The following is a 14,648-nucleotide window of genomic DNA, read 5'->3' as shown; positions in this document are numbered from 1 at the left end:
ATCCTGCAAACATGTGGCCCTGTGGAGAAGATGATTGAGCTAAAATGAATAAAAGTCATTTTTGATTGAATTGTACATGAATAAGCATCTTATACAAATATAATCTCATAGAGCCAAGGCCTGATCATATTTCAAAAAGCATATGCTGAATTTGTTAGTAATCTTAAAAAAATAGATGTTTTAAGCATGACAATGTTTACAAATGCAAAATTACACAGTAGAGCAATTTTCTCGAACACACTGAAAATTTTCCCAATCCAAGTAACGTCTGAATATTTGAAGCATTTACTTTATGCATTCAGCTTTCTCTACCTCCAATAATCAAACAAATACACCTGCAGCATAAATATATATGTACAAAATGCAATGGAATAAAGTTAAAAGCTTATAGTAGAAACAGACTAAAACCATAATCACTAATAATAAGGAAGCTTGGAACATGAGCGATAACAATGAGTTCTAAGGAAAGGAAGGGTTATCAGCAAAGGGCATTGTGTGGGTATCGATGATTCAAAAAGTAATATATTCTGACATTTGTCACATAAGAAAACATGGGTTCAAATCCATTCTACTGACAGGGCACCCTTCTGCAAGTTCACATGACGATTTACGTTTCTAACTTCAAAATGACATGAATATTCTTTCTTATTTGTTTGATCTTGTTTTCATATTGTGGGCAGTCGGACAACTATTAGATTCTTCATTACTTACAGAATATAGGCATTTAGAACTAGATGGGCTGACATTCCACAGTTACATTATAGTAACCTCCAACAGCAACAGACTTTTGCGCCTCATGCAATATAGAATCCAATTAATACAATTTTAAGGGTTTAACGTAGTGGTAGCGGGGTATCATTTCAGCTTCTTGTGCGTGTGTGCCTTTTGAGGGGGATGTTTGGTGAGCGAAGAGAACAAAAAAAAAAGAAAATTAGCTATTCTATAGGTCATTTTAAATACACTAGACTTATAGGTGTATATAGTAAAAAAAAAAAAGTAGAATTGTGGCCCTTCGGGAGGGAGGGATGGTTGAAGCCAGACTTGAGGACTGGACACATTCTTGGGTTGGGGTCTCCCTTCCCCCCAGTTGACGCTCCTCTGTGGTAGAAAAACATGACTCCTCGATAAGAAAATCATAAAGAACAAAATATTTGATTAATTGAACCATTGAGAAAAATTGCACACTTTCACTCGGCGTACTGACTGTATTCTGCGGATGAAATGGTAGTAAATTAGTTTTCTTAATTTTCATGTCTCTGTTTAACTGAAATACTCTACATTATATTCAATTTCCAGATCAGATTTTTCCTGGTAATTATACAATATTTGAATGCGAAAACCTTCAAAACTAAAAAACAAAGCGTGATTGTCTTCTTGTCTAGAAAAAAAAAATGCCATTGGTTTTGAGAAAGTAAATACATGGCCACAGTCGGTGCTTTTGCCGCACAAAAGTTCACTTGTTTTTTAAATTTTATGTATTACATTTCAGCGTGTTTGGCATTATCTCTGGTTAATGGAATTTATTTAATTACAAACATATTTCAGGAATGGACTAAAATGCAAAATGACGGACAAATTTTAACCTCTTCTTCGACACATGAAAACAAGACTAATTCAAATTCTAATAAAGATACGGAGTCCGAATTTGAATGATAAAATCTTTTTCTTAACCTTGCTTAAATAAAATTCCTAAGGTTACTGGATCAAACCTTAAATAATAAATGAACAAAAAAACATACAGGCATGTGATGGATTCGAGACATATAGATTATAACACCACAAGCTGTGGACATTTATGCCTCTAATATTTTGTTAAAACATTATCGACGAGCTTAGTATGTGATAAGTAAATGTAGAGGGAAAAAGGGAAAAGGCAAAGGAGTACTAAGAAAAGTAAGGCTAAAAGAATTCAGTATTTGTGGAAGGTCAGTTTACCTGGAATAGACCTGCCGAAGGCGGGCGCCTCATGAGGTCGCCGCAACTATGCGGCTGTGGTGTCGTCCCGGAAGAAGGCTGCTGACGAAGTGGAGGACGAAGAACCGGACGAGGAACTGGACGGAGAGAAAGAAGGACGAAGAGAGGCTGATGAAGAGAAAGTTGTTTTGCAGCTTGGAGAGCCATTGCGGCTCATTTTAGCTCCGGGGTTTGAGTAATTCATGGACGGGCTGACCACTACCACTCGGTACTGCTATTGCTGGGCTGTGAAGGAAACCAAAATATGAATGAATGAGGCAGGCAATTCGAATTTAATGATGTGTAACACCTTTGACCGTAAGTATACGCACTCAAACAAGGAAGAACTGGATGTCTACCCTGCGATAATAGGAGCAAATATTTTAGCAATTTTACAGAAAAAAATTTGTAAATAGCAAGTAGAAAAAGAAAAGACAAGAAAGAAAAGATAAGAGAAAGAGGAGAGAGCAATGGCGCACCCAAATAGCTGAGCCTTCGAAGACCGTCCAGACCAGCGAAGTGCGCAATGCGTGGTGGATTCCCGTGTATGGCTCCTTAGCAACGTTAACTGGAGGAAGCTGGCCAGATTTGCTGGAAAACTACAGTCGCTTCTGGCAGTTCCCTTCGGCCATACCTGGGGCGTGGCAGACGAAGCCGGAATTGAAAGAACAGAAATTGGCATATATGGAACGAAGATGGCTTTAAGGAAAAGTAACTGAGGGGACAGAGAAAGGACGAGGGGAAGCTGGGAAGGGAATGAAAGGAAAAGGGGAGTGGAAGGACGGAGGGAAGAAAGGAAGGAGGGAAGAGAAAGATAGGAAAATGTCGACATGCTGACATTCGAGACAGAGAGAGAGGGAGAGGGAGAGACACAGAGAGAGAGGGGAGAGAGATAGGAAGAGAGAGAGGGAGAGGAGAGGGAAGAGGTAAGGGAGAGGGAGAGGAGAGGGGAGAGGGACGAGGGGAGAGGGAGAGGGAGAGGGCGAGGGAGAGGAGAGGAGAGGAAGAGGGAGAGAGAAGAGAGAGGAGAGGACGAGAGAGGCGGAGACAGAGAGAGAGAGAGGAGAAATAGAGAGAGAGAGGATAGATAGATAGATAGATACATAGATATATAGATAGAGAGAGAGAGAGAGAGAGAGAGAGGAGAGGAGAGGAGGAGAGAGGGAGAGAGAGTGAGAGTGACGAGAGACGAACGAGAGAGTGAGAGAGAAAGAGAGAGAGATGAAGAGAGAAGAGAGACGAAAAGAGTATATATAAATTTATATTCCAAGATCACAGTAGCAAAAGTGTAAAAAATATGGTTAATACACTAATACACACCGTTTTAAAGCATGACAGTCTGTTTGAATTTGTTAGATATATAACAAGAAGGCACAAATATCTCTAAATATAACAAGAGTTCACTTAGTCCCACTCGCTTATATATGCACTTATTACGCTGTTGAAAAATGCGAAATAAATAGTCTTTATACTACTATATAACATGATATTTCAAATAACGTCACTTCCTACGCTTATGTTATGTTGTTGAGGGTGGTTTTAGCGCGTTGGGTAGGTGGAGCGGCTGGGAGGGGGGCCAGAGTCGCCCATGCCACCCCTGGCAGAACCCCCAACTAGCCAGCCATGAGACCCCTGAGAAAAGATAAGGGGCTCTGGTCAATGTAATGCAAAGAAACTAGCACATCAAAGAACATGCATGAACTGTTGATTATTATCGGTACTATCAAACGGTAGCTATGGCAATAATGTTTATAGCACACAAAATAATTAATTTCTCAAAATACTCACCCTTGGACACGATACGGCAAAGGTCCTGGCTCCTGGTCAGCACTCCAAGGACTCGAACAGGCTTTGGGAGGTTTCCGACGTCTGGGACTTGATACTGGGATGGCTACGTGAGGTACAGATATTCATTTCGTGGAATAAAATAGGGGCAAAGGAAGTGACTAACAATTAAATGTGTAATGAGACAATTATACAGAGGCCGCCCTCACGTTATACTCAAAAGTCGGGGGATAAATCAACTAACATATGGAATTGTAAATATACCGGAAAATACGGCACCACTAAACAGGGCATGCGATACTTTAAAAGCAAGAACTTCAATACCATATACTTAAGCCATTACCTTATAGTTCTGGGTGATCTTTCTGTTCTGGCTCGCAATCTCTCGCTTCCTCAATGAACGGAAGCTTCTCCCGCTCGCTCAGGACTTGCAAGAGAGAAAAATAGGTGGAAAGGAGGATTTTGGCGGAAAGAGAAGACCCCGCGAGAGTTTCGGCCTCTACGACAGTGGTTCCCACAGCTTGGGGCATGTGGTTGTGAAGGTAGGGGCCATTATCTGAGGGATATGTATATATAAAATCGATGAATTTAGCTGTAGGTAGCAGTGGAAAGAACTTACAGGTTACAGCTACAGATCTGTGCAATGGGCTTGTGCAGACACATGAATACTACTTCCCTTGATTCTCTGATTATGTTGTTCTTGACATAAAACCAGACATTGAGACGCTGAAGATAGTAAATGATTTAATGTTAAAATTATTCTAAGGTTATCAAAAAGCCATGTTTTACTTGGCTTTTCGCAATAATGCATTTTTTTAATTATATTATTTTACTCTTTGGTACCATGTCATTAATTATATGGAATTTAGCAAAGCAAAAACAATTTCTTGTTAATACTTAACAAAAGAAAAAATACAAGTTGAACCAATAAGATGAATGTTCGGACTGCAGGCACTCAATGGACCCCACTGAGGGAAAGTGGATCATTTAGACGACCAGAAAAGTTTGGGAAACCAAATGATAGTATATATATATATATATATATATATATATTATATATATATATAGAGATATATATGTAGATACATATAGACATATATATATATGGATAGTATATATATACATGATTACTAGATATATATGATAGAGATATCAGATACTATATATACATATAATATAGAATATGTATACATTAGATATATAGAGATATAATCATATATATAGATAGGTAATATGTTATATGTAGAGATCGAGATATATAGTATACTGATATTATATACCTATATATAGGTATATAATACATGATTAAATACAACATTACATACTATATACAATATATATATATATATAAAAATTATATACATAGATATATAGTAATACAACACCACACACACACACACACACACACACACACACACACACACACACACACACACACACACACACACACACACACACACACACACACACACACGCACGCGCATATTTATATATATATATTCATATATATATATATATATTTTTTTTTTTTGCCATATGAGTAAATACTTTAAATCGAGTGGATATGAATGATGCAGTATATATAGATTTGTTTTTATTGAAGAGATGGTATAATATATTCAACATTAGGGCAGACTTTTTTCAGTTTGTACCTGGAGGAACCACCTGCTTCTCCCTCCTTTCTCAAAATAGCCAGTTTGGTTCTCAAATTCCATAGCATTTGGATCCCGTTGTGATGTAGGGCTGTTGGCATTTTCTGGTTTTTTTTTCTAACCTGGATATTTAGTACACTTTCTTTTCATTTTTAGTGTCACATGTCATCTGTGATCTGTGTTAAGGTTGCGAACATAGATTACGATGATGTAATTTGAAAGGTTTTCCTTTACAGTTTGACTGTTGTATGATTAGTGCAGTCTCTACCAATTTTTGAGTGGTTGGCAAGGAAATTTTTTTATGGTATGTGTGTTTGCATGCATGTTGTGTTCATAATGAACATAAAAATTTGTCAGAGAAATGTCACATGGTGCATATTTCACTGTCAGTATGCTTCCTTCTTCCTGTATTTTGCTGGCCATTTGAAGGTAGTAGGGGTATATTTACATAAAGATATATAGTGAAAGAACATAGTTTAAAAGGTGTTCTTTCCAAAAATTGTCAGATGTTGGGTGCCATAGAAGAACCTTGGAATAATGTTGTCATAGTTCATCTTATTTTTACTTCATATTTGGGTAGTGGGTAGTTCTTCATTGTCATGAAATCTCAGATTAATAGGTTTTTGTTATAGTACTCTTTTTTAGGAGTGATAATTGTGTTATCTAATTTCTTATAACTTTATATTCATCTATAACTGAAAAAATAAGATCCATATGTATAAAAAATCTGAAGGTGTTATTTTGCTACTAAAAAAATATGTATAATAGGGTTTATTTCTGGTGTATAAACAGCATTATATAGAGAATGGTATTAGATAATTCATCTCAGAAATGAGAGATTTATGAACAGATATTTCCAACCTTCCTGATTAGTACTTGCTTTATAGATGATCTCAAAGACTGAAGTTTAAGATTCCATTTGAGATGGCTTTTAAAGGCACCTTATTCTATCGAGAGATTAACATCTCAAATTAATGCACACATTTGATATTTTCTAGTGATGTTGATATCTAATACTCAGCTATTTCAGATATGAGGTTAAGAATGTAGGACAATTTTCATGATCATTTTTGTATAGCAAATACTTCTTCATTACATGAGAACAGAGTGGGTTTACAAAGTGAGTTAATAATTATGAAAAAAGGGTAGTGGATAAAAAATTTATAGAAATCTATAAGCTTTTTCTTACTTCATTGTCTCTCATTTAGTTCCTGAAAGAACTAAACTCTAAGATGTTATTCTTTTCCAATATACAGCTCCACAGTGCTTACTAAAAATCTATAAATTTTGTGCAATTCGATACATCTTCCTCTTTATTTGATAAAATGTGGTTGATGTTGTACTTATTGTTATAAATAATATATATATATATATATCTATATCTATACATATATATATTTTGTATATATTTATTTGATTCTTTGAGTTTATTGTCTTCATTTGTAAATTTTGTAATGGTTTGAATGGTTAATGAATCTCATATTTTTCAAGTTTGACAAGCCATACGTGGAAGAAAATTATCACTTTGGAATGGTGAAAATGAGTGTCAATGGTTTATGTACAATGTCTTTTTGTGAAAGGTGCCACAAAGTTGTAAGTTTATGACTTTTGATGTAGTCAAGTCATGCCTTGCCAGTATTATATTCTTTCTAAATGTAAATATCAGAGCCAAAAAAGAAAAAGAATATTTGAGATTTGTATTGGGATCTACAGATCTACAGAGTCAGTTGGGTTTAATGTTAACTGTTCAGTCTAACAGAGTGGAAATTTTACAAGGAAATTACAGAAGATGTTATGGACATTTAGTGCTTCCACTTTCTGATGTGACAGTTCCAAAAAGTAAATTTTGTTATATTTATGTAGTTATGAAAGCATAAACTTTAATGTTTATGTTCCCCTAAAAATTAAAGGCTTTATGTGAATCTCATTAGAATGAAATTACAAATGATGATTCTTTCACTTGATATTTCTCATTATATCTGTTCTTTGATATTCTAGATACAATAATTTGATCAAAACTAATTATGTACTAAGAGAATATTGCAAAATTTATCTGCCATATTGTCTTTTTCTTTCTTTACATGTGTACTATATTGCTCCACATGTGTATGTTCCGCAGACTTTGTTTATTCACTTATGTAAAACAGGAAAACCAGATATTCATCTTTGTCTCTTGTTTTTTTGAAGTTGTTTCTCCTTGCACGTTGTGAACTTTAAGTGCCATGTCTTTCTTGTGGATTAAAAATTGCTAATAAGAAAACTCATACAATGATTTCATAACATAATGATAAAAAATTACATTGCATAATTTCTTTAATGGCCAAACAATACTGTTTCTTAGACTCCACTAACACTTATGATGTGGATATTAAAGCCTCATGAAATGAAGTTTGTCTAATGCTAGTCTGTGATGTCATCCATGAAGGACAGCAGTTTATATCAAAAGAGCTTACATTAGGAGAATGAAGTGGGTAAATTAACACATGTCTTGTTTGAAAGCTATCAGTACATAATTTATGCATATATGAATATGATAATGAATATGCTCATATATTATTGTAAGGCTATCTCAGCAGGCTTTGAGGTAGATGAAATTGATAAAAAAAGAACTATTCAAATGAAGGACATATACTTTCTTGCACTGTGTTCATATTAACCCATTAATGCCGGGATGGCATATACATACTTGTCATGTCTACTGTGATTTTAGTTTATGAATGTTACTAGCCCTACCTGATCTCACCTGTTCCTTGATTTATGGAAAACCTTTTTTTTCATTGCTTTTAGTACTGTTAAAAGCATGTGTATAATCATTATCTCAGTACTATTACTACTACAAACAATAATAATAATATCTGAAGAAAAAACAACAAAAAAACTTTTCCCCATGAACACAGGTGAGCTCAGTTATTTTCATTGCTTTTAGTACTCTTAATAACTTTTGTATAATCATTGTCAGCACAACTATAAATGATAATAATATATGAAAAACAACAACAACAAAACTTTTCCCCGTAAATACAGGTGAGCTCAGTTAGGCCTACAAACTGACTTCTTGGTGCTGAAGTGTAGCCACCTGTGAGCCACCTGTGTGTAAATGAAATTCACAAAACAAAGCCACAGTAGGCATACATGTACTTGATGGCAGTGGGTAAATTGTCAAGGTATTTGATAATGTAGAGTGTTGTTTAACTCTGTCAGGAGGCCAAATGTTTTCAGACCAGTTTACAAATAATGAAATCTTCCACTTTCACTTTTTCTTCTTAAAGGTATTGCTTCTGTATTACTAATAAATGATTTTTTTTTCTAATTTTGATTTATTAACCCTCAGATAAAAGGATTAATTATATACAGTTAGAGATTAACTTTTATATGCAGTATTAGAAGAAATTATAGTTGGGCTTAGTAGTTTTAACAATGGTCTTAATGAGAATATTTAAATAGGTTACACATTTGATGTAAAAAGCATATAAAATTAATTCATAAAATGTAAGTATTTAAATACATTTAGAAAGGTTACCTCATTGTAAGTGATCATTCCTAAAGTGCAATAATAAATAGTAATTACTTATTACTAATTTTATCATATTTATTCATTTTTTAAAATTTTCACAAAATTCACTTTTTACATTGACAACAATTAAAGTAAAAATCTGCTTATATACATAATTATTATCATGTATGTTTTTTGCTTGTATATACATAATTATTTTTATATCTATATTTTTGTAAACACACATCTTGTGAATAAATGATTTCTTCATATGAAACAGACACCACAACCACAAGAAATAACATCAGCCATATATTGTGGCTAAAAGCACATAAATAATAATAAAAAATCACAAATAAGAAATATCTCACCCTTCAAAATATATCAGAAAGATATATTGTTTTGCCTTTTGTTGTGAAACTTAAGCACAGCTTCATTGCTTTTAACTGTTTAATAACTGACTAATTAGTCAGATAGCTTCTCTAATAGCTGCTTTTTCTCCATGAAGCTGTTCTAGGCTGAACCTTTCTGGCCCAGCAATTTTGATTGGGTGACTGACATGACTGCCATGTGGTCATTTGGTTTACTGTATATTAAACTTGTGCCACAGGACTAACACATTATCAAAAACTGCAGTATATGTCTATGGAAATTGTTCAGCATATGCAGTATTTAGCATTTTTACCATAAGTTTCACTGGTCTGAGATTCAATATATGCCCACTTTACAGCTCAGAACTTGTGTTCAGAACTTTCTATGATGAATGTTGATTCACCAGTTCCGTGATATGCTATTCCAGTTGATTTTTTCTACTATATTTCCAAGCCTTCAGAATTACATTACCAGTTCTCAAAATAGAAAGTGTGTTAGGATATCTTCCTCACAGTATCCTCTTATACCAAATGATTTCTTGGGTTTGAGGATTTTAAAAATGATATGTGACAGCTGGAGATATCATACACTAGAAAAAGTTGGCAGATGAATCTCAAAGAAATGGAGAAAATGCAGCATTATATGCCTCACTCAACCTAATCTCAAAAGCCATTATGGAAAAACTGGTTATCTTGGTGTCATGTAGTATGGGTGAAGACCTTGGGCACCGTAGTGATAGAAAGACTGAGCACCCTGTAGATTCATGGCACCCTGGGCATGAGCTGATCCTGCAAACATGTGGCCCTGTTGGAGGAATGATTGAGCTAAATGAATAAAAGTCATTTTTGATTGAATGGTACATGAATAAGAATCTTATCAAATAATATCTTCATAGAGCCAAGCCTGATATTTTCAAAAGCATACTGATGAATTTGTTAGTAATCTTAAAAAATAGATGTTTTAAGCATGACAATTTACAAATGCAAAATACACAGTAGATCAATTTTCTCGACACGAAAATTTTCCCAATCCAAGTAAGCTGAATATTTTAGCATTTTACTTTATGCATTTCAGCTTTCTATACCTCCAATAATCAAACAAATACACATTCAGCATAAATATATATGTTACAAATGCAATGGGAATACAAGTAAAAGATTATAGTATAATACAGACTAAAACCATAATCAATACTAAGGAGCTATGGAACACTGGAGCTATAACAATCAGTTCTAAGAAAGGAATGGGGTTATTGCAAGGGCATTGTGTGGGTATAGATGATTCAAAAAGTAATATTCTGACTTTTGTTCACATTCAGAAACATGGGTTCAAATCCATTCTACTGACAGGCACCCTTTCTGCATTTCATTGAGATTTACGTTCTAACTTCCAAATGACATGAATATTTTTTCTTATTTTGTTTACTTGTTCATATTTGGGCAGTCGCCAACTATTAAATTTTTCATTACTTACAGAATATAGACATTTAGAACTATGATGGCTGACATTCCCATAGTTTCACCTTCTAGTTAAACCTCAACAGCAACAGACTATTTTTTCTGCCCTCATGTCAATATAGAATCCAATTAATACAATTTAAGGGCTAACGTAGTGGTAGCTGGGGTATCATTTCAGCTTCTTGTGCGTGTGTGCGTTTGAGGGGGTGTTGGTGAGCGAAGAGAACAAAAAATTAGAAAAATAGCTATTCTAGTGTCATTTTAAGCTACAACTAGACTTATATGGGTGTACTATAGTAAAAAAAAAAGTTTAGAATTGTGGCCCTTCGGGAGGGAGGGGGTTGCAAGCCAGACCTTGAGGAGGACACATTCTTGGGGTGGGGCTCCCCTCCCCCCAGTTGACGCTCCTCTGTGGTAGAACATGACTTCCTCGATAAGAAAATCATAAAGAAAAATATTTGATTTAATTGAATCCATTGAGAAAAATTGCACACTTTTCACTCGGGTACTACTGCATTCTGCGGATGACATGGTAGTAAATTAGTTTTCTTAAATTTTCATGTCACTTTTTTCACTGAATACTTACATTATATTCAATTCCAGATCAGATTTTTCCTGTTAATTATCAATATTTGAATTGAGAAACTTCAAAACTAAATAAAAATGCGTATTTTCTTCTTTCTAGAAAAAAATGCATTTGGTTTTGAGAAGTAAATACATGTCCACAGTCGGTAGCTTTTGCGCCCAAGTTCACTTGTTTTTTTAAATTTTAGTGTATTACAATTTCAGCGTGTTTGGCATTATCTCTGGTTAATGGAATTATTTAATTACAAACATATTTCAGGAATGACTAACATGCAAAATGACGGACAAATTAACCTCTCTTCGCACATGAAAACAAGACTAATTCAATTCTAATAAAGATACGGAGTCCGAATTCTTAATGATAAATCTTTTTCTTAACCTTGCTTAAATTAAATTCCTAAGGTTAATGGATCAACCCTAATATAAATGAACAAAAACACTACAGGCAGTGATGGATTGATACATATTAGATATAACACACAGCTGTGGCATTATATGCCTCTAATATTTTGTTAAACACATATCGAGAGCTGAGTATGTGATACGTAAATTGGAGAAAAGATAAAGACAGGAGTAATATAGAAATTAAGATTAAAGAATTCAGTATTTGATGGAAGGTCAGTTTACCTGGAATAGATCCTGCCCGAAGGCGGGCCTCATGAGGTTAGCCGCCATGTTGGCTGTGGTGTCGTCTCGGAAGAAGGCTGCTGACGAAGTGGAGGACGAAGAACCGGACGAGGAACTGGACGGAGAGAAAGAAGACGAAGACGAGGCTGCTGAAGAGAAGTTGTTCCTTGCAGCTTGGAGAGCCATTGCGGCCTCCATTTTAGCTCCGGGGTTTGAGTCATTCATGTACTGGCTGCCACTACCACTGGTACTGCTATTACTTTGGCTGTGAAGGAAAACAAAATATGAATGAATGAGGCAGGCAATTCGAATTTAATATGTGTAACACCTTGACCGTAAGTATACGCACTCAAACAAGGAGACTGGATGTTCCCTGCATAATAAAGCAAATATTTTAGCAATTTACAAGAAAAAATTTGTAAATCAGCAAGTAAGAAAAAGAAAAGACAAGAAAAGAAAAGAAAGAGAAAGAGAGAGAGAATGGCGCACCCAAATAGCTGAGCCTTCGAAGCGTCCAGACCAGCGAAGTGCGCATGGTGGCTGTGTGGTCTCGCCGTAATGGAGAAGGGCGTTGCTAAACGTGCCGGCGTTCTGGAGGGAATGCAGACGAGCGGAAACTGAAAGATAAGAAATTGCATTATTCGAGACAGAGAGCTAGGAAAGACGAGGGACAGAGAAAGGGACGAGGATGGAAGGAAGAGAGGGAAGAGGGAGAAGGACGAGGGAGAGAAAGAGAGGAGGGAGAGAGATAGGAAAGGAAGGAAGGAGAGAGAAAGGAAGAGAGGGAGGAAAAGAGAGGGAGAGGGAGAGGGAGAGGAAGAGGGAGAGAGAGAGAGAGGAGACAGAGAGAGAGAGGAGACAGAGAGAGAGAGGAGAAATAGAGAGAGAGAGGATAGATAGATAGATAGATACATAGATAGATAGAAGAGAGAGAGAGAGAGAGAGAGAGAGAGAGAGAGAGAGAGACGAAAAGAGTATATATAAATTTATACTTCCAAGATCACAGTAGCAAAAGTGTAAAAATATGGTTAATACACTAATACACACCGTTAAAGCATGACAGTCGTTTTAATTTAGTTAGATATATAACAAGAAGGATATCTCTAATCAACCAGAGTTCACTTAGTCCCACCCGCTTTATATATGCACTATACGTTGTTGAAAAATGGAAATAGCTCTTATACTACTATATTAACTGATTATTCAACTATACGTCTTCCTACCTTATGTTATGTTGTTGAGGTGTTTTAGGCGGTGTGGGTGGAGCGGCATGGGAGGGGGGCAGAGTCATGCCCATGCCAACCCCTGGGCAGTAACCCCCACTGCCAGCCATGAGACCCCTGAGAAAAATAAGGGCTTGGTCAATAATGCAAAGAAACTAGCACCTCCAAAGAAAATGCTGAACTGTGATTATTTATCGGTACTATCAAAGGGCTGGGCACATAATGTTTATAGCACACAAAATTACTTCATTTCTCAAAATACTCACCCTTGGACACGATACGGCAAAGGTCCTGCTCCTGAGTCAGCCTCCATCAGGCTCGACAGGCTTTTGGGAGGTTTCCGACGTCTGGGCTGATACTGGGATGGATACGTGAGGTACAGCTTATTCATTTCCGTGAATAAAATAGGGGCAAAGGAAGTGACTAACAATAAAAATGTGTATATGATGACAAATTATACAGAGCGTCCTTCACGTATACTCAAAGTCGGGGGATAAATCACTAACATATGGAATTTACATATACCGTGACATACGCACACATAAACAGGCATGCGATACTTTAAAGCAGCTTAATACATATACCCTTAAGCCATACCTTATAGTCTGGGTGATCTTTCTTGTGCTGGGCTCGCAATCTCTCCGCTTCCTCAATGAACGGAAGCTTCTCCTCGTCGCTCAGGACTCTGCGAAGAGAAAAATAGGTGAAAGGAGGGATTTGGCGGAAAGAGAAGACCCCGGAGAGTTTGGGTCCTCTACGACAGTGGTTCCCAAGCTGGGGGCCATGTGGTTGAATGTAGGGGCCATTATCTGAGGATATGTATATATAAAATCGGATGAATTTAGCTAGTAGGTAGCCAGTGAAAGAACTTACAGGTTCAGTACAGATTTGTGCAATGGCTTGTGCCAGACACATGAATAATACTTCCCTTTATTCTCTGATTATGTGTTCTTGACATAAAACAAGACATTGAGACGCATTAAGATAGTAAATGATTTAATGTTAACATTATTCTAAGGTTATCAAAGCCATGTTTTACTTGGCTTTTCGCAATAATGCCATTTTTTAATTATATTATTTTACTTCTTTGGTACCATTTCATTAATTATATGGAATTTAGCAAAGGCAAACAACAAATTTCTTTGTTAATACTTAACAAAAGAAAAAATACCAAGTTGAACCAATAAGATGAATGTTGGACTGCAGGCACTCACTGGACCCACTGGAAAGTGGATCATTTAACGACCAGAAAAAGTTTGGGAACCAAATGATTAGAATCATATATATATATATATATATATAATATATATATATATATATATATATATATATATATATATATATATATATATAGATATATATATATATATATATATATATATATATAATATATATACATATAACAATATACAATACATACATACATTATATATATTATATATATATATTTATATATATTACAATATATAGTATTTATATAGTTGTGTGTGTGTGTGTGTGT

The 14,648-nt window shown here is 35.4% G+C and overlaps 1 protein-coding gene and 1 long non-coding RNA gene across 2 annotated transcripts in view; one reads left to right on the top strand and one right to left on the bottom strand.

Moving 5' to 3' along the window:
• The first annotated feature begins 5,151 nt into the window (after positions 1 to 5,151).
• On the top strand, positions 5,152 to 8,700 carry LOC119584455. Its single transcript, XR_005229818.1, has 2 exons — positions 5,152 to 5,576; positions 5,613 to 8,700. It is a non-coding gene; the product is annotated as an uncharacterized LOC119584455 (long non-coding RNA).
• Positions 8,701 to 9,038: 338 nt separating this feature from the next.
• Positions 9,039 to 14,648, bottom strand: part of LOC119584454 (transcription factor Sox-8-like) — a 24,189-nt gene continuing 18,579 nt past the window's right edge. The window contains 6 exon segments of the mRNA XM_037933066.1: positions 9,039 to 10,059; positions 11,925 to 12,189; positions 12,414 to 12,515; positions 13,112 to 13,264; positions 13,414 to 13,505; positions 13,745 to 13,832. Of these exon segments, the coding sequence (XP_037788994.1) occupies positions 9,943 to 10,059; positions 11,925 to 12,189; positions 12,414 to 12,515; positions 13,112 to 13,264; positions 13,414 to 13,505; positions 13,745 to 13,832 (817 nt within the window). The 3' untranslated portion in view covers positions 9,039 to 9,942.

Source organism: Penaeus monodon, chromosome 18 (assembly GCF_015228065.2).
Source record: "Penaeus monodon isolate SGIC_2016 chromosome 18, NSTDA_Pmon_1, whole genome shotgun sequence".
Taxonomy (NCBI): Eukaryota; Metazoa; Arthropoda; class Malacostraca; order Decapoda; family Penaeidae; genus Penaeus; species Penaeus monodon.
Note: the sequence above shows the minus strand (reverse complement) of the source record. Positions and strands in the feature narration are given on the sequence as shown.